Source organism: Chrysemys picta, chromosome 4 (genome assembly GCF_011386835.1).
Source record: "Chrysemys picta bellii isolate R12L10 chromosome 4, ASM1138683v2, whole genome shotgun sequence".
NCBI lineage: Eukaryota > Metazoa > Chordata > Testudines > Emydidae > Chrysemys > Chrysemys picta.
Window position 1 is genome coordinate 123,527,224 of NC_088794.1, and position 21,065 is coordinate 123,548,288.

At 39.1% G+C, this 21,065-nt stretch overlaps 1 protein-coding gene across 4 annotated transcripts in view; it reads left to right on the top strand.

The window, feature by feature from the left end:
- The window catches only part of TDP1 (tyrosyl-DNA phosphodiesterase 1), a 108,642-nt gene that overhangs the window by 4,737 nt on the left and 82,840 nt on the right, over positions 1-21,065 (top strand). For all 4 annotated transcript variants that reach the window (XM_008165717.4, XM_065595580.1, XM_042858591.2 and 1 more), the window contains 7 exons: positions 2,142-2,238; positions 3,802-3,836; positions 8,451-8,543; positions 13,963-14,133; positions 15,090-15,168; positions 16,674-16,859; positions 19,951-19,999. In XM_008165717.4, coding sequence (XP_008163939.1) covers positions 2,142-2,238; positions 3,802-3,836; positions 8,451-8,543; positions 13,963-14,133; positions 15,090-15,168; positions 16,674-16,859; positions 19,951-19,999 — 710 coding nt within the window. The remainder of the gene's footprint in view (positions 1-2,141; positions 2,239-3,801; positions 3,837-8,450; positions 8,544-13,962; positions 14,134-15,089; positions 15,169-16,673; positions 16,860-19,950; positions 20,000-21,065) is intronic.

Consider the following 21,065-nt stretch of genomic DNA (forward strand, 5'->3'; position numbering starts at 1 on the left):
AAAAATGCCAAGGTCAGGGCAGGCTGCAAAAAAAACTGGAGGTTAACACTGAAGTTAGACTTACCAACCAGTCACAAACTGTGCTCCTGATCTCCCACGCTGGTTATCAAGAATCTGAAAAAAAGAAGTCACACAACCCTCTTTATTCCAGTTCTCTGGCTCCCAGTCAGCACATAGGTCCAGTAAAGTGAGAAGTTATTTAAAAACTCTGCTCACTATACAAAATGTTCTTCTGATCCACAAAGGGTCAGTCACATTACCGGATCAATATTAGTTTGGATCTTACCCAAAATACCACATTGCCAGCCAATCCTTTAGTATCTAAAATGAAAAATTTATTATAAAAGAACAAGAAGAGAGTTGTTAAATGGTCAAAGTGATCAGATACATACATAAGACTTCAGAGTCCATATATCAGGTTCTTAGCAGCATTCGTGAGCTTGCTGGCTTGTAGAGTCCCTCTGGAACACATGCAAAGCTTGGATGGGTCTGTCAGTCCTTTTCTTTGTTCAGTGCTTCAGTTTGTAGAGAAATTGTAGAGGTAAGAAGCAGGATTGAAGACAAAATGGAGAAGATGCAACTTCCTTTTTATATCTTTTACCATGTGGCTTGTACTTTCTTTGTCCCAAACACAAATTTACAGCACGTGGGAGTCCCCTGGTCATCAGCATGTCTCTACATATCCTGCTGACTCATAAGTGAAGCCCCTGTCTTCTCTTAATGGGTTAATTGTATAGCTGATTGTCCTTCATGGGTCATGGAATTGGCTAGGTGGGCTGATGCCAAGCTGTCTGGGGATGTGACCCAGAAAAACAGCATAGGTTTGAGATACAGATATATCACACATTTATAACACTCAATAGAAAGATGATACAAACATATGAACAAGATTATCATACTTGGCAAATCCTATCTTTTCTACTGATACCTTACATGACATATATTATATACGATTCATTGCAATTTTATAATATTGGTATCAATAATGTTATAAATGGTCACTCATATTCCATACTGTGTCGTAAGCCCTACAACAATTCACAAACCAGGGTAAGATAGGCATTCGAATGCCAAAGTCACATGCAGGGCCTGATCTGGTAGGAGGACTCTGGTCACGCTTACAGCACACACAGTTGTGGATGGAGTGGAGTGGCAGGGAGATAGTAACAATATTTGGGATTGTGATAGTACCCAGGGGTCAGTCCAGTCATTCTGTGGGTGCTGTGCAAGCATAGTTGCTGCCCCAAATGCTGAGCAGTCTGAAAAGACCAGAAACGAAGGGGGAGTGAAAAACAACATACAAGCAAAATAGTCCATGTGGCAACAGGCACATTTTTTGTTAATTCCTCCCCTTAACTAACACACACACAAAGGGTCTAAGCAGGAACATAAGAACGGCCGAACCGGGTCACACCAAAGGTCCATCTAGCCCAGTATCCTGTCTACCGACAGTGGCCAATGCTGTGGTGAACTTTGAGCAGGAGTGCTATGCAGATCACTGCTTAAGGGAGCCTTTCTCAATACTTCTGAATCTAAGATCTTCCCAGAGGATTTCATCTTCTGCTTCCTTTTTAGAGAGACAAAGTGGGCAATATGTTTGGACCAAGTTCTGTTGGTGAATAAGACAAGCTTTTGAGCTATAGAGAGTTCTGGGTGACCTAAAGAAGAAGTCCATGTAACTTGTCTCTTTCATCGAGTGCCTCTTCAGGTCACCCAGAGCTCTGTGTAGCTCGAAAGCTTGTCACTTTCACCAACTGTTGTTGGTCCAGTGGAAGATATTACTTCACCCACCTTGTCTCTCTCAGATCCTGGGACCAGCCCTGCTACAACAATGATGGAAGGCTTCCTTCTGAGACAGTTTCCCTTATGGTCTCTAAATCACTCCCACTTCTCTTCCAGCTGAGTTTCTAGCACCTCTTTCTCATAAGCTTATATCCTAATCACCTCTTTAAACTAATTCCTTGGTGTTATTGAGGCAGTGCAAATTATAGCTCCCTTTCTTTGCTAGAGTGTGAGAGACAGGAACCAGAAATCGTAGCTACATGAAAGAGTAGCTACGGTAGATTGCTGCCTCTGGGTAACCTGCTAACTGACCTGATAACATTTTTATTAAAATCATCACATTTTAATTTTGTTTTAAGGAAAAAACCATTATTAATAGTACATGGTGAAAAGCGAGAATCCAAGGCTGAGCTGCATGCACAGGCACACCCATATGAAAATGTTCGCCTTTGCCAGGTAATTCACTCTTAACTCATCCTTCTTCTGACAAGAGAATATTGTAACCTCTGCTGGGATACTGTAGTACAAAGGACTATGCTAGCATAGATCATAATATTGTAGGGCAAATGGTATTTTATGAGAGTTCCATTTGTCTCCACACCAGTGGTTGACAAACTGGGGTTCATGAACCACTGGAGGTTTGTGAAATTTTACAGGGGGTTCTCGGGGGAAAAACCCCTAATGGCAGACAGAGCTGTGCCTAGGGACCCTGGGCAGCATGGAGCCAGCAGCCCAGAGCCCCTGGAAAGGGAGGTGGATATTTTTTGCTGTTTTTAAAATTAAATAGGCAGCTAGTATTGTTTTTAAAATTATTATGAAGAACAAGTTTAAGCTTTGTTGTAACGTGCGCTGTTTGCCTGGACTGCTCAAGACTGAATGCTTGCGTAGGAGGAACTCTTTTTTGTGTGTTGGCTTCTTAAATACCTTCATGCTGTTTCACATCTGATACTCCTTGATGAAACATAGGAGCCTTGTCTTATAATAGACTTATTCAAAGTGATACAAGCTACGAAAGTGAGATCTTGGAAGAGTGTTGCTGTTTTCATAATGTAATAAAATACTGTAATGATTAATAATAATAGTGTGTAATAAGCATGTCATAAAAACAAATTTTATATTTACAAGATCATTGCTTTTATAATTTATACTTAGGTAAAGGAGAAAATCCCTGGAAATATTCATTTTTAAGAGGGGGTTCGCGAGACTTGACATGCTAGTGAAAGGGGTTCACAGGCTGTTAAAGTTTGGGAACCACTGCTCCCCACCGACTATATTTTCCTAGTAGTGTGTTGTTATATAGTAGAGGATTTGTTTGTATATAATGTCATTCAGTACCTGATCATAAATCCTACAACTTCTGTGGGATCCTCCACAATAAACATATATTGTATTCAACCTATTACTGAAATAAAAGGAAGCCATTTCTTAAAAAAAATAAAAAAAAAATCTCCTAAAGACATGGTTAGGTATTTGAATATGTAAATTAGGTGTGGCCTATGGTATTGCAACTACTAGATGCCGGTGATTAACAAATTAAAATATTGTATTCCCCAAGCAGTGGTCTGGAGTGGTCTGAGGGTGTTGCCCCTCCTCTCCCTGGACAGTGTAAATAAACAGTGTAGAAATCTAGAATTACCTTTCATCTGTAGTTTCCTGTATGGCTTACTTCTCTCTCCCCATGAAATACACCTTATTTTTAGCTGCCTGCAACAGAACTGTTACACCCCAGAAGACTTCGAGTGTCTTTGGAAACACCTCTCTTATGATACAAAAAGAGCATGGGCCTAATGTCTCAGTCACAAGAATGATGTAATATGTAAAGATTATTCACTTTTAGCAATTGGAGATTGCATCTACAGGTGCTTGGGGTAAAAGTGGCTGTCTTGTAATTTTGTGATTTCTCCACTAGAGAGCAGTAAACTGAAGCAAAATGCAAGCTGCAACCTTTTCTCGTTTTAATTGTAGCAGGATGTTGGTTTTTTTAATGAAATAATTACCTAATATTCATTGTTGTTCTAGGCTAAGCTGGATATTGCCTTTGGAACTCACCACACGTAAGTAATTGCTGTGAAGCATGAAAGTCCAGTTTTAAAGATAATAGAAAATGCTGGGGCTGCTGTATAAAATGTATGCATTATCTCTAATGCTTTAAAGAACAATTTATAGGGTGGGAAAGCTGGGTTATAAAGATATGCTTTTGAATTTAAAGGCTAGTCTGTACGTTGGTGGAGACTAAGGTTTCAAAGAACTATGTAGTGTTCCCTATGGTATTTACAAATGTTTATAAGTGGGGCCCTACCAAATTCACAGTCCATTTTGGTCAATTTCATGGTCATTGGATTTTAAAAATAGTCAGTTTCAAATGTTTACAGCTGAAATTTCACAGTGTTGTGGTGGTGTAACCATGGGGGTCCTGACCCAAAAGGAGGTTGTGGGGGGGTTGTGTGATTGCCACTCTTCTTCTGCTCTGCTGCTGGTGGCAGCACTGCCTTCTGAGCTGGGCAGCGCCCAGCTCTAAAGCCAGCATTACTGCCAGCAGCAGCACAGAAGTGAGGGTCACAGGATATGTGAGGGTGGTCCCTTGGATCCTGGCACATGGTAGGCACTCCCAGCTGGGGTGCCACCAGCCCTGCCCCTTTCCTACAATAGCCAGATATCATGGGGGAGATCAGATTTCAGTCCGTGATGTGTTTTTCACAGCCATGAATTTGGTTGGGCCCTATTTATAAGGATCACAGTGCTTTGTTTCATTTCTCAGCCATAGCTAACTCTATGAAGGAGACTTAATGTTTTTAGCCTGTTATTCTTTTTCTCATTTAATAAGTCATGGATTTCTAGTCTTTGATTTAAAAAATTATTCTAGGAGATTAAAACACGCTGTCTATTTAAAAAAAAATGAAAGTGGGAGAGAGGGTGACTTGCAAGTTACAAGGATAATTGCTTAGTCAGCAAACTGAAGGTAGCAGTAAATAATCAAATTTGCACATAGTCCAGGAATTAAGGCTGCTGTTCTGTAATCAATCTTGGACAGATTTCAGTAGACCAGGCCACTCAAATATGCTGCACTCACTTTTGCAGTTACAGTTCTTTCTTACAGTGCAATACAAACATGTATCTTTCAAAATATGTACAAATCCGGACTAATGGCCATTCACTACAAAAGCAAGTTTAAAAGGAAGCTCTTTGGCAAGTTTTAAATGATGTGTATGTATATATATATTTAAGATGAAACTTGCATTTTATAGTATGCTTGTGGTTGACAGGATTTATTGCTGAAAAATGACACTTGTGACACTGTCAAGATTGGAACCTGAACATTGTCTGCATTGTTACTGATAAAACAAGCTAAGAACTTTTCTGTCTGTTAGTGAAACAAAACAGTTATGGTGCAATTCATCTGAATGCAGATGGTACCCATAATACCCTAAGCACTACTTAAGCAATAATAACATGGTGTTTAATGGTGCCTATGCTGGTTTACAGGTTATCTGAACTGGAATGAATTTAATCCTTGATGCTATGTCAGTACACATCATCCCATGATCACATATAGTTTAACAGAGGAGAAAGGCCACTGCTATATGGTTTTGGACCTCTCCTTTCCCCCCATATTGATATCATTGCTGTTTTCTAGTGGCATGTTTTATTCCTGTACAACTTAGGTTTTAGACATGTCAGAAAAGGCTCTTGCAGAGTAAAATTTCGAGACATCTCTAACATGTCTTTTCTTCCATCTATTCTTTGGTTTAGAAAAAAATTCTAGGAAAATCAAAAAGGTTTGCTTTAGAAAAAGAAAACAAAACTGGGACCAAAAGGGTTAGATTTTTAAGTAACTGCTCCAAATAGGAGTTTCGGAAAATGGGAAAACTGTGTCACAAATGGACTCTTTACAACTTGGTGTAGCAGAGTATTGAGTTTGCAACCTGCAAGCCAAAGGTAGAAAACTTCCTTAGTCACTGGACACTTTCTGGGTTTGAGATAGAAAAAGGTACTTCTTGGACTTCAGACATTCCAACACCTAGCTCTGTTGAAACTGGTTACAAATTTCCATGGAAACTTATAAAAAGGTGGAAAAAAAAGCTAAAAAGTGGGTTTGAAAGGATGAATGTCTTAAATGAACTTCCTCATGAATTTGCCTGCAGCTGACCTTCCTCTTGTTTATGCAGGGAGGGGAAAGCAAGAGAGGGGGAAAGAAATCAGTACTTGTAACAAACAAAAGAGTCATACTGTTCCAGTCAGTTTCTCTTTCTGGATGAGACAGGCTGTTGTCGGTTTCTGAGTCAAAGAAGTTAGGCTGCAGGAATGAGTGGTTATTCTTAAAATTACGTTATTTATTTAAACAGAATGCAGTTCTTAACCTTAACAATAGCACAGCTGGCACTCCACTATCATCCTTTTAAAAAAAGCCTTCAAATGGTTTTGTCTATAATTAGTTAAATGGTATGAATAACATTGTGTAGCATAGCATGAACATCCCATCTTCATTAAAGTATTCTCTGTATGCGACATTTTATTTTGTTCCCCCCAATGTATTTTGAGTTGTTTTAAATGATCATATTAAATGTTATAGTTCTATTCGACCCTAATGTTTTTAAAAGGTGCATCCTCTGACTGCCTTTCAAAAGTGCATTACCCAAAAGACCTGGTCCATTGCAGATGAAGCGTTGCGGTCTCCTGTGGGCCCAGCAACTGAAAATATTTTAATCGCAGACCTTGGAACATAACAAATCCCTTCTCATGCCAAGACAAATGGAGAAGACTGTAACATGGGGGTGTATCTTTTCTTTGTATGTTTCTGTTGGTTTGCTTTTGTGGATTCAGGCTTCAACCACTGTGTTTTAGAGGTTGCTGAAAGAATATTTTTGACAGCTGCCATTAACTTTAAGTTGATCATTCTTATAAAGATTAGACTTTTTCATAGAAGTGTAGGACTGGAAGGGATCTTGAGAGGTCATCTAGTCCAGTCCCCTGCACTCAGATTATTATCTAGACCATCCCTGACAGGTGTTTGTCTAACCTGCTCTTAAAAATCTCCAGTGATGGAGATTCCACAACCTCCCTGGGTAATTTATGTCAGAGCTTAACAACCCTGATAGGAAGTTTTTCCTAATGTCCAACCTAAACTGCCCCTGCTGCAATGTAAGCCCATTGCTTTTTGTCCTACCCTCAGAGGTTAAGGAGAACAATTTTTCTCTCTCCTTTTTGTAACAACCTTTTATGTACTTGAAAACTGTTATCATGTCCCCCTCCCAGTCTTCTCTCCAGACTAAACAAACAAAAAATTTTTTTTCAATCTTCCCTCATAGGTCATGTTTTCTAGACCTTTAATCATTTTTGTTGCTTTTCTATGGACTTTCTCCAATTTGTCCACATCTTTCCTGAAATGTGGTGTCCAGAACAGGACACAAAACTTCAGTTGAGGTCTAATCAGTGCCGAGTAGAGCGGAAGAGTTACTTTTCGTGTCTTGCTTACAACACTCTTGCTAATACATCCCAGAATGGTTGCCTTTGTGGCAACAGTGTTACACTGTGGACTTATATGTAGCTTGTGATCCACTGTGACCCCCCCCCCCCCCCAGATCCCTTTCTGCAGTGCTTCTCCCTAGGCAGTCATTTCCCCTTTTGTATGTGTGCAACTGATTGTTCCTTCCTAAGTGGAGTACTTTGCATGTGTCCTTCAGACCATTTCTCCAGTTTGTCCAGATCATTTTGAATTTTAATCCTGTTCTCCATAGCACTTGCAACCCTCCCAACTTGGTATTGTCCGCAAACTTTGTAAGTGTAGCTCTATCTAGGTTGTATTTCCTTAGTTTGTTTATGAGAGGGTCATGCAAGATAGTATCAAAAGCTCAAGATATACCACATCTACCGCTTCCCCCTATCCACAAGGCTTGTTACCCTGTCAAAGAAAGCTGTTTGGTTTGACACAATTCGTTCTTGACAAATGCATGCTGACTGTTACTTATTACCTTATTATGTTCTAGGTGTTTGCAAATTGAATGCTTAATTATTTGCTCCATTATCTTTTTGGGTACAGAAGTTAGACTGACTTTGACACAAACTGTAATGTAAAAATGCTTATTTCATAGTCCAGCCACACTGGGTAAAGAATTTGATGTATGAGTTTCCCAAAACTACATTATGTTGAGATCCCTAACTACATTGCCTTAACTATGTCATGAGCACAAGTGAAACTACAATATCGATTTTCAGTAATGGGTGTTTTAATCCCAGTTTGCTGAACACTAATGTTCAAAGATTAAAGCAAAATTTCTGAAGATGGTATGAGCCACATGAGTTTAGAGTTATATTCTGTAATAGTTAAGAGACTGCATGATACTATGCTAAGGAAGAGATGGAGGTCCCTTGTAAACCTCTGTTTTCACTGCAGGGGTGTGTGTGCATGCGTATGTATATACGTGTGTGTTCGTGTTCGTTCTCTCTCTCTCTCTCTCTCTCTCTTTTTTTATATTTTCCAGGTCAGTTATATGAGAGGCTCAGGAGTCAGGCTGCCTAGACCTTACAAAGGCTCCAGTCCTTCATAGTGCAGTTAATTATCCAAATGATTTGGGAGGAATGGGGTTTAATTGAGCAATCTTTTGAATTTTTATTGTGCTTTGTATTTTCTTACTACGATACTTCATGAATTTTGTGCACTTATTTCTAAGGAAAATGATGTTGTTGTTATACGAAGAAGGTCTTCGAGTTGTGATACACACATCCAATCTTATTGATGCTGATTGGGACCAGAAAACTCAGGGGTAAGCAACCATTTTTTTTGTTATAGTAGAGGCTTTGCTACCTACCAGTTGTTAAACAAGGAGGCTACATGTCTCATGCTGTATTGTGTGTTGAAGGTGACCTGAAAAATGAAGTCAAGTATCAGGGGATAGCAGTGTTTGTTGTTTTTGTGGATACAGATTAGGAGTCCGGTGGCACCTTAAAGACTAACAGATTCATTTGGGCATAAGCTTTAGTGGGTGAAAAACCTGCATCTGTAACTTTCACTCCATGCATCTGAAGAAGTGAGGTTTTTCACCCACGAAAGCTTATGCCCAAATAAATCTGTTAGTCTTTAAGGTGCCACCGGACTCCTTGTTGTTGTTCTTTTGAAAAATGAACATGAGGAATGGACTTTTTTTTCTTCTTCTCTTTTCCTGTTAAATAAAGAAGGCCCGTGAGGTGTTCGTGTGTAGTGTGATTTGGGGGGGGGGGGGGGGAGAGGGAGGAGGAGGTTGTCTTACTTTTACTATCTACTGTGGCTCTGCAATGCCATGTCAGGGGAAACTGGATTTACCTATGCAATCACAATGGACACATAACGGGGGACATGATTTGGACTCTCACTCTTTTTTATTGATGTTAATTCATGAGAATAGAAAAACACAGGCTGATTTTCAAATATGGAGGGATTTGAAAAACTATGGTCAAAATTTAAAAATTTGGATGTGTAAAGTTAGCAACCCAAATCCTCATTTAGGCATCTAACAAGTGAAGTGACTATCACATGCACTAAACTTGTGCATCCCCATTGACTTCCATGAAAGATGCAGTTGCTCTGAAAATAGGGAAGTGTATTTAGATGTCCAGATTGAGGCATCTAAATGTAGGCAGCCAAGTTTAAAAAGAATATATACTTGGCCTACTGTATGTTCTTACTTGTAAACTGACCAAATTTGATCTGGAAACAACTGAGATACAATTAAACATTCCATGATACCATTTTTAGAGTGTCTCTTTTCAGAATAAAACTGCACTTTATTGTGGTTGCTTCCAGATGACTGATTAATCATAGTTGTATTTCCTTAGGACTTGATTCTTTGAATACTATTAACTGATTTTCAAAGGTATTTAGGTGCCTAGTGTTTTGAAAAAGCCCCATATCATATGAGGCAACTAATTCCTTAAATGTCTTCACTAAAATTTCATCACCATTAAGAACATATCAAAGATGGCTGGCTGGCCTTATAGGATGAGTAGTATGGGAGGGAACTCTCAACAATAAGAGTAAAGCTCATCTGTGCGGGGAAACAGAACCTTCTCTGGGGGTGGTCCAAGACAATGCAATGGATTCTGCCACAAACTCGCCATTTCTTGCTCCAAATGCTGGGCACGTTTCTTTGACTTTGCATTCCCTAATTTAAACGCATAGCAATAAGTATATTTATTTAACAAACTAAAAAAACCAAAACAGTCGTCAAACCTCTACCAAAACAAGACACTTGATTGTGTATACTTCTCCCTTTGGGAAGAGGATGAGAGAACAAGCGTGACATATGTAGTGAGTATGCTTAATGCACTATTGGACAATGCTCAAATATTGCCCTCATCACCATACTATAAAAAAGTATATAGACTAGAATAGATCTCCCCCTCTGCTTGCTTGCTTGCTCTGTGCAAAGGCGTGTCACGGTCAGTATATGCAGGGGACCCTAAGGACTGTTCTCCAGGTGCCTCTGGCGGTGCACTGACAGATGGGGAGAAGGAGGGGCAGAGGTGAAAGTAAACTGGTATGGTCCGGTACAGCGTACCGGCAAGAGCCAGTATGCCATGCCGTACTGGACCGGCTTCCACAGTGGTGATTTAAAGGGCCCAGGGCTCCAGCCCTTTAAAGCACCACCGGAGCTCCGGCAGCCAGGGCTCATGCGGGGATTTAAAGGGCCCGGATCTCCCGAGCCCCGGGGCTCCCAGACGCCTTTGCAGCTGGTAGCTCCGGGGTGATTTAAAGGCCCTGGGGCTCCCAGCCACAGCCGGAGCCCCAGGGCCTTTAAATCTTGAAAGGCCCCGCCTCTTCCAGTTGAGGCTATGCCCCCGCTCAGGACTCTGGCGTACCAGTAAGTCCTTTAAGCTACTTTCACCCCTGAGGAGGGGCCATGACCTCACTTATTGTGCAACGGCCAGTGGAGTGGGCCTAACGTATGAGGGGGAGTGTGCCTCAATTCCTGAAGCAGGGTAGCAGTGATTTATCTGCCAGGGAGTTCTAAGGAATTCTCCTGAGGCAAATTCTGGCACTCACACCTGAGGCAGGGTGTGCTTTAATGGCATGACAGACTCCTACATTATTAGAAGTCTAAAATTTTAGAAAATAGGCTGCTTAAAATATTTAACTTGGCAAGCTCAGTTATTTTTGTTGAGCTTTAAGTTTCTTTGTACTGTAGCAGAAGCAGAGGACATTTAGCAAAAATGGCCTTAATTGTTTGGTTTTAGCACTTAGGGGCCACAATCATGAGTGGGACTCCATTGTGTTAAGTGCGGTACAACTGCAGAGTAAAAAGATGGCTCCTATCCCGAAGAACTTGGTTAAAATTATGGTAATGGCTGAGATCCGAGCTGTGTGTAAGACTGTAAGAAAACCACAGGTTGAGATTTTGTTGTGGAAACCACAACTTTGAACATACACTGCAACTTTTAGCACACAGCAGCTTTTTATAATTGCTGCAGGTTTGAGTAGTGTTCTGATGCTGTGCACCAGGTTGCAAAGCCACTCACTTAAATTTGACCTGGATACTCAAATTTTGAGTAAGTGGCATTGCGACTGGAGAACTCAAATTTAACCCCACACCAAAACCACAACTATAACAAACAGTGGTAGCAACTTCTGCACCAATAAATCATGACTTTCTTAGCTACAGCTACATGTAAGAAATGTTATCCTTACCATATATAAGAAACCTAAGCACGCCATCATTTTTTTTCTTCATTTCTGACCACTTCAGGTTTTTGAGCCAATTTCAACCCTTTTGTTATGAGAAGCTGTCTTCATTAATTATGTAAAGATTGACCCATTTAGATAGAAAGTTCTAACTATTATGAAGAAACCAAAACAGCTACTTAAAAGTCCACACATTTAAAAAATTTTTATAGTCTCTCTACTGAGCAGATATACTCCCAGTTCTGTTGATTAAAACAGATACTGTATGGGAGACAGCATAACTGAACAGTTTTGTGAGGAATATTGGCTCATAAGCATTCTGTCAAGACAGTTATGAGTGTTTGGTTTCAGAGTGAGTTTTAAGTGTTTGGGGCCTTCTTAAATCACTCTTTTATGGTCTCCATCTCACTGAAGCAAAAGCCTATTAGGGGTTTTTGAGAAGCAGCAGAAAACATAACCAGTATTTCTGGTTTTAAAATGTCTTATTTTTTTAGAGATGCGTGTGACTTCACTGCTTTTCTACTCTCCGGTCTTCTTTCTGCCAGTTGGATTTTACAGAGAACCATACAGGCATGAAACCAGGCCTTTCTGAGTTCCTGGCAAGTTTCCCTACTTCTCAATCATTTAAGAAAGAATAATTTCTTATTTATCAGAACTTAGTCCATCACAATTTGTGTGTATTAACTCTGGTATCTAGTTGTTGCAACATGCAGTATTCCCAGTATGATGCGTCCAATTGGAATTGTAGATGTTTCAATTATGGAAGACAGTACATATCCTTTGAGAATTTAACAAAGGCTTTGGTTACTATAGCTACAGTGATGTGAAATAGGAAAGGATATCTCGATGGTGGGCTTACAGTCTACCCAGAATGCAGATTAACTCATAAGGGTGCTTTACCATTTGCCATAGGGAAGAAAATAAGACCCAAATTTTTTGTTCTTACAAAAGCATGTATGTGCTTAATTCTGGTTTGTGTAGTGGTGGTTGAAATTGGCTATAAATAATCTTCCGTAATCTCTTTCCCTGAAGGAAAATTACATTTTGGATGACAGTCTTGCTGACGGACAAGAGATGTGTTTTTGAAAAAAGAGAAAATGTGTTAAAGCAACTAGTTGATTGTTAGACGTGATAAAAACCACTGTTCACACAAATGCAGATCTATGCTACATCCATCACTAATGCAAAGGTGCTGTCTTTTCGGCCAACATATGGTAGAACTATTTTTATTGTTCCTGAATTTGAAAGTAGTATTGCTCACTATTTTGGAATATCAACATAATATTTTGCTTTCTGTGATCATGAATTGCCTTTGGAAACCTTGAGAGAACTTGTACTGCAGGGTTAAGCAACAGCAGCAAGGTATTTTCGGCATCTGTATCTTTATGAATACCCCTTATTATTTATATAGCAGTAGTGCCCAAAGGCCCCAAATCAGGATGGTGGGCCTATTGTACTATGTGAACACCTGGAAAGACTGTCCCTCCCCCACAGAATTTATAATTTTAAAAAGGTAACCTCTGTCCTACTCCCTTCTTCCTCTCCCTCTCGCCCCTACCCCTCCCCCCCACTAACAGCTTCCTTGTGTCTCGTTAATTTCAAAAAGTTGTCTGATCTTCTAATAGTCTCAGGAAAAAACTCTCCCATCCTCTTCATAAGGCTTTGGAGAACCCTGAACAGGAGAGCTAGGGTTGTGAGGAGGCTCATGGCAGCAACAATAGTCTTCCATCTAGAACCCTAATACCCTAATCTTCTGAAGAGGACACTACTGACTTCCTTTGAAGGAGGATAGTGGCAGAGCCGCACCCTTCTCCATAATAGAAAGGATTTTGGGAGGTGACTGTGACTCACTCCCCTTTCTTGTGTCCCCACTTCTTCTGTGCTGAAAGAAATTTTGGAGTGACAAATGATCGTCCCCCTTATTTCTTCAAAGCATACAGACCTTTCAGGTCCTCTAGCTTTGGTTCATTTAACTCTCTGTCATTTCATGAATTAGTAGATAAATCTATTTTGCAGCAGAGCAATTTTCAATTTATAGTAACAATTCTGGATACAAGTATTACTAGTCAGTCCAAACACTGGCATTCAGACTATTATTTATTTAACATTTGTATATCTATAGCACTGTAGATTTACGGGATGGGGATAAATAGTCAGTGGTGCACAGTCTGTGACCCAGGGAGTGTAATTGCAGGCTAGTGTTCCAAGAAATTTATAATGGATAATACGTTTGCCATTCTGTTTTGACAGAATAATAAATTGTGCTCTTAATTAACCTTCCATTTATATCTGAAGAGTGAGCTGAGTCAGCTGAGATTACTGTGCATGCTTGACAAATTGATTAAGCCAGTCATTTTATTAGTAATTATTAGCAATTAATAAAATGACTAGAATCATCCCCTAATTAAACTATTTCTATCTGGCATTCTGATTGGACTACTGGATCTACGTTTCTTAGAATATATATAATGCAATATACGATACATGAATAAATATAGTGTCTTAGTGTTTCTTTCCTACTTCTTTAGAATATGGCTAAGCCCCCTATATCCACGGCTACCGCATGGAACCACTGGTTCTGCTGGTGAATCTGTAACCAATTTTAAGTCTGACCTAATACACTATTTGATGAGTTATAATTCCCCTACTCTCAAGGAATGGGCTGACATCATCCAAGAGCATGATCTTTCAGAAACCAGGTATGTATCATCTCAGGCTACCTTTTAATGTGAATACCTTTGTGCTCTTTTAAGAGGCTAGGCACTCAATGTAGGTTATACAGAGTTGGGAGGGTTTTATTTAAGAGATTTCTGATATATGGATTTTAAGAATTGTAATCAGAAAAACTAATCTAGAAATGCAATTTAATATTGTCAGTTAATGTACGTTAAGGGGTACACAGTTCCTTGGCTTTTTATAGTAATTTTAGGATAAGCCACTGGACCCCAGAACTAAATGAAAAATAGTTTATTTAAATGTAGAATTTGTAAGCACCAACTGGGGTGTGGGCGGGGAAGAGGAAGCTAGAAGACCCTCTGTAAACTATGCTGGAAATGCAGAGAACCCAACTTTAGAGGAGAGAGAAACATTTTCTGTACAAAAAAATGTAGAGAGGGATTTTCTATTAGCAATAGTAAAAGACTGTCTGCTAAAAAGCAAAGAATAAAACTGTATATAACTTTGGGAGAAAAGAAAGAAACGATATGGAGAGTCTGGCATTTGCTACCAGGCTAGCAATCAGAAATGGACAATAGTAACATAATACACTGAATACAATCCAGCTACTCTGTATTATTAATTCTGTTGTATTTATGTATACTGTATTTTGGTAATGCTTATATGTCAGGCCATGCTGATAAAGTTACTTAAATTGAAATCAGTGTTGAATCTTGTAAATGAAAATTGTCTGTGTAAATTTCTCTCTAATGTGCAGTTTTTTAGATTCAGATTGAGATTTACATGCTAAATGGAAGATGATGGCTTTGTCTATAAAATAAAGTACTCTATCTTCCACTTTCTGTTCCTCACCTTGCAATTCTGGATGCTAGTTTGCTTGAAATGGCTTATGTCCCCGACTCATTTTTATCTCCTCTCTTTTATTTGGTTGATAATACTTCAAATCCTAAATGAACTAACATATTTAATGTTTTTTAAGAGTATATCTACTTGGATCAACCCCAGGACGATACCAAGGCAACCAAAAAGAAAAATGGGGTCACCTTAGATTTAGAAAGGTATTGGAATTGTTACATTCACTTTTTTCTCTTCTTTCTTATTTTCTTTCTCTCTTTTCATAAATAACTTTTGTGCGGACTTCTTCTGGTTATTTTTAATGTTTCCATCTCTTCATTACAGTTTTCTAATGTTAACTGTAAGCTACTTAGCTCCTTTCTTCCAACATATATGGCTGTCAGAATGACATTTTCTAAAGGCAGTGGCAAAACCATAGATTATGGACTCTATATATCATGATGACCGACTTGTTACATATGTAGGTAAATAGCAGATCAGAAGCCATTTTAGTGGAAGAGGAATACTTACCTGAGTAGGCGCATAGCAGAAGTTGTCAGTAGGCATGACCGAGGAAAAAGTCAAATAACATATTTTACTATAGAATATCTTTCCACTAGGGATTACTGTAAAATACTCTATTTTGTATGGTTCTGTACAGATTTATTCAGAACTGTAAGAAGATACCTCATGTCTGTTATATGCACATTTCCAAAGTTGAGAAGGCACTCTATACCTAACACTTCTTTGGCATGTGGTAATTTCATGCTCTGCCAAACTTTTTACCTGTCTTTCACAAATGTCAGTGACCTGCTAAATGTGTCATTTTGTCCCATTCATTTTCCACTCAAAGAAGTATCCACCCTTTGACCTCCCGTTGAAATCTGAGCTACACGCTCCCTCATTATGACATAATGGAAAGTCAGAGACTGCAGATAGTTTTCAACCTTTCACTGGACAAGAAAATTATAAAGGTTAGATCCCCCTTGTAAAGTAAATGTTTGAATATGTATATTTATTTTATGGTTGGAATGAAAAACTCACACCTTTTTAGAGTGTGAATGCAGCTCTCATCAGGAAGCCAGTTAGAGCCTTTGTTGTGTCTAACCTTTTCTCAGATAATTTAATTGGCATTTACATCCTTGTGAACTTGGTTTTGCATATTTTCCTAATTAGCTTTTCAGTAAGAATATCTTAGAAAGAATTTTGAAGAGGAAATTTTTTTCTCCCTCCCCCCTCACGCGCGCACACACACACCCCTTCTTTCCTTTCTCTCTGTATCACTTTCACTCTCTCCTGGGCATCTGAGGCTGGGAATTTTCAAAGGAGGCTAAAGGAGTTAGGTGCCCAATATCCATCAGATTTCAAAAGACTTAGGTGACTAACTTTCTTAGATTCTTCTGATAGTCCCAGCCTCCATGTTTCAGGAAGTATCTGGCAGTTTTAGCTCATTTGAACAAAACTATTCATAATCTCTTTTCCTCGTGGAAGAGAGCCATCATGGTTTTGAAACTAAAAAAAAAAAATTTTTTTAGTTGAGTAGCTTTTTATATTGGACTCTTGAATAGATAATCCAACTTTTTTCACTAGTGGCAAATGAACTGCTTAATTATAGAGAGCATCAAACGAGCTTGAATACTGAAACCTGGCTATAAACTTTTTGTTATGTAGTTTGTGATGTAGTTTGACATGTTGAAGTCTAACAAAATGTTTTTATTTTCCCGAATAGCTTTTGAAAGAGTATACATCACCAATACCAGCACAAGAATCTTGGCCGGTGATAGGACAGTTTTCAAGTATTGGATCAATGGGAGCTGACCAATCCAAGTGGTTGTGCTCAGAATTTCGAGAGAGCCTGGTTACGCTAGGCAGTAGTGTGAAGACTCTAGCAAAACCTGACGTTCCTATTCATTTGGTATGTTTTCTAGGTGGTGGTGGTTGGTATTTTTATTTGTTTACCTATTTATGTTTTTTCTAGTGTTCAGAGTAGGATAACACAAACAAGTCTCATTGTTGTCAACATCAGTTTGCCATGATTTCTGAAAAAAATTATCCAGGATTTTCCACTTAAAATTGCCGAAGTGGAACAATTTTTTTCTACAATTATTTAATGATAAAGGAATAAAATAGTTACTGTACCTATGTGATGGACAAAATCATAGCGCTACACTTAAAGTATAATAAGCCTTAGAATCGGGCTTTCAACTTACAGGACAATTCTCCAATGTTTCTTAAGTCAGATATGAGACATTGGTGGTATATCAGCAGATGAGAATTAAGTTTTATTCTCTGTGATTTCACTCAATAATAAAGGGGATGAATTGGCAGAAAACATGGAATTATTTTCTGTCTGTAACCAGTAGAGATGACAATTTTCTGTATAACTAGACTAGATCTTTGGTTTAGCTTTTTGTGTTTTTCTGCCTTTCATAATTATTTCACAATTCTATCCTTTTTTGTCAAGGTAATTTGGGCAAAACTAGCCCCCTTGAGTTACCTCTTGATTAGTATATAACCACATCTGTATACTGTATATGTGGTGACATTTTCTCTATCCCAGTAGAAAAACTAATTTAAACATGTCAAGGCTGCTTCCCCACTCTGAACTTTAGGGTACAAATGTGGGGGCCTGCATGAAAACTTCTAAGCTTAACTACCAGCTTAGATCTGGTCCGCTGCCACCATTCCCAAAGCTAGTTCCCTTCCCTGGGAAGCCTTGAGAAACTCTTCACCAATTTCCTGGTGAATACAGATCCAAACCCCTTGGATCTTAAAGCAAGGAGAAATTAACCATCCCCCCCTCCTTCCTCCCACCCACTCCTGGTGGATCAAGATCCAACCCCCTTGGATCTTAAAACAAGGAGAAATTAACCATCCCCCCTCCTTCCTTCCACCAACTCCTGGTGGATCAAGATCCAACCCCCTTGGATCTTAAAACAAGGAGAAATTAACCATCCCCCCTCCTTCCTTCCACCAACTCCTGGTGGATCAAGATCCAATTTCCTTGGATCTAAAAACAATGAAAAATCAATCAGGTTCTTAAAAAGAAGGCTGTTAATTAAAGAAAAAAGGTAAAAATCATCTCTGTAAAATCAGTATGGAAAATAACTTTACAGGGTAATCAAACTTAAAGAGCTCAGAGGACCCCCCTCTAGCCTCAGGTTTAAAGTACAGCAAACAGAGATAAACACTCTAGTAAAAGGTACATTTACAAGTTGAGAAAACAAAGTAAAACTAACATGCCTTGCCTGGCTGTTTACTTACAAGTTTGAAATATGAGAGACTTGTTTAGAAAGATGTGGAGAACCTGGATTGATGTCTGGTCCCTCTCAGTCCCAAGAGCGAACGAACTTCCCAAACAAAGAGCACAAACAAAAGCCTTCCCCCCTCCAAGATTTGAAAGTATCTTGTCCCCTTATTGGTCCTTTGGGTCAGGTGTCAGCCAGGTTACCTGAGCTTCTTAACCCTTTACAGGTAAAAAGATTTTGGAGTCTCTGGCCAGGAGGAATTTTATAATACTGTACACAGGAGAGCTGTCACACCCTTCCCTTTATAGTTATGACAAAACATTTTTAAGAAAAGGATTTAATGTAGCTATTTTAGCTCTACTGTAAGATTTTGCCAACAGCACTGTGACCATCTGGGTTTAAAAAAAATAAAAACAGTCCAAAGGAGGGAGAAATTGAGTTATGGAATTGTAGAAAGATCCTAGATCATTTTACAAACTGTATATATGAGAGTTGGCCATCACTAAAATACATCTTCCACTGGAGTAGGATGTAGCAGTCATTCTCAAACAGAAATATAACGTAATAGGTTTTGGGAAGAGAAGGGTAGAATAATTTTTCTTTTGAAATTGCAAGGAAAATATAAGGGCTGGTTTACGCTGAAAACTTACATGTTTTGGCATCGCTAATCTCTCACGGTTGTGAAAAAGCCACACTACTGAGGGACATAGCAGTACTGACCTAACTCCCTGGTGTAGACAGTGCTAGGTTGACAGAAGAATTCTTCGGTTGACCCAGCTACCATCTCTCAGGAAGGTGGATTATCTACAGTGACAGGAGAACCCCTTCTGTCGTTGAAGTGAGCGTCTACACTGAAGCACTGTAGCTGTGCTGCTGTAGCATTTTCAGTGTAGATATACCTTAAGTAGGGACAATGTATTTTGCCTGGAACACCAAGAGGCAACATATATAGTCCCTCAAAGTCCTCTGAAATCTTTGACCACAAGTGGAGAGAATTTTTTTACATTTAATCTAGAAGATGGTATTTTCTTCCCACGGCTGTATTATGTTTTCTATTTTGGAAACTGATGAGATCCCAGAAACATCAATTTTGTTTTAAGTTCAAATCACCAAAGTGTTCTAAAATGTAGTTCCCAAAATGTGAGGTGTTCTGTTTTCATTCCACATCCTATAATCCCCTCTTTGTGTATCTCCTCAAGTGGCAGTATCCATGTCACTTGCACTCCTCCATCGTTAGACATAAGAGAAAAAAAAGAGAGGACAGAGTCTTGTAAACTAGAAGTTAGGAATAGACTTATCAGTCAGGGAAAAGCCCACTGTGACCTCAGGGGCATTACTTGGAATATGTTTATTGCAGTCTCTGCTGATTTCAACCCTGAATTTCATGGATATTCACTCAGCAGCAGTATAAGATAACTGACAGAATAAGTGTTGAATGTTTGTTACTGGTTCATAACTAATTTTCCACTTTGGGTAGTTTAATTTCAATGAAATTTAGTTAATAGCTTTTTTTTTTTTTTTTTTTTAATTCTAAAAAGACTCCTGTGTCGTGTTAAGTGTTCAGACTTTTCTTGCTTTCCTGGAGGAGTGTGTCCTTTTATTCCACATCATTTGCTAGGAATATGACTTGTCAGAATAGTTAGTGTTTAAAATAATAAGATTCTAATATCTTTATTTCAAAGTTAGTAATATTTTATTAGAACTGCATTATTTCAATTAGCTTGGTTTGATTATTACTTTTTTTTTTTTTTTTTAAAGATTTACCCTACTGTGGACAATGTGAGGCAAAGTTTGGAAGGATATCCTGGTAAATAAATGAATAGAAAAATTATTTCTAAAGTTTTTTGTGATAATGCGTTGTTAGACAATGTGTAAATGTTTCAGTGATTGGTGTTTCTTCTGAATGAGCCTCAAGCTGCTGGCTGTGTTGGGAAGACTGTTGGGTTATTGGCTAACAAGCCAGTCTTGTGATTTGTTTTTGGAGCTCAGACACCAGCACTGCAAAGCTTTCTGTGTATTGGCATGTAAATGACAAATCTATTCCAGTTTGCATGTCAGATACAGAATACTGTTCCAGGTCAGAACTATGTCTTAGTGGTACCTGGGATCTGGCAACAAACTGAATGATTTGGATGTGCTTGTGTTTATGCAAAAGTCTTCTCTACACTGGGTTTTGTAAGCAAGAATATTAGAAGGCTTGATTCATGTTCAACCAGGGCTTAGACATGGAACATAATGGAGAATAATATAACATATATACTCGTCCATAAGCTGAATATTTTCAGTAAAAAAGTGACGCATCAAAGAGCGGGGGGAGGCTTATAAACGGGTCTACACCAAAATTTGATCATTTTAAACTCTATGGAATCATTGAATTGAATATCTAATATACATTGTCGTATTGTTTACTTGGAGCGTCTGCAGGCATGGAGCTCCTCAGTTCCCTGTGGCCACGGTTCACCGTTCCCAGCCAATGGGAGCTGCAGGAAGATTCCGCAGTTCCCATTGGCTGGGAACGGTGAACCGCGGCCACAGGAAGCTGAGAGCTCCATGCCTGCAGATGCTCCAGGTAAACAAAACGTCCCGACCCGCCAGCGGCTTACCCTGACGGGCCGGGAGCCAAAGTTTTCCAACCCCTGAAATATAGGGTTGGCTTATGAAAGGGTCATACTGTTTTTGCTATTTTTACTTCTCCATTTTGGGGGGTCGGCTTCTAAACGAATGGGCTAATGAACGAGTATATACGGTACTTATCCTAGGAGTAGCAATGGTTGCTCAGGTGATATTTTAACATTCTGTGCTCTACAGTTAAGTTCATTCTTCCCAGGTCCATATTCCTGAAGTCAGTGTGCATGTTTCAAATTTGGGCACAG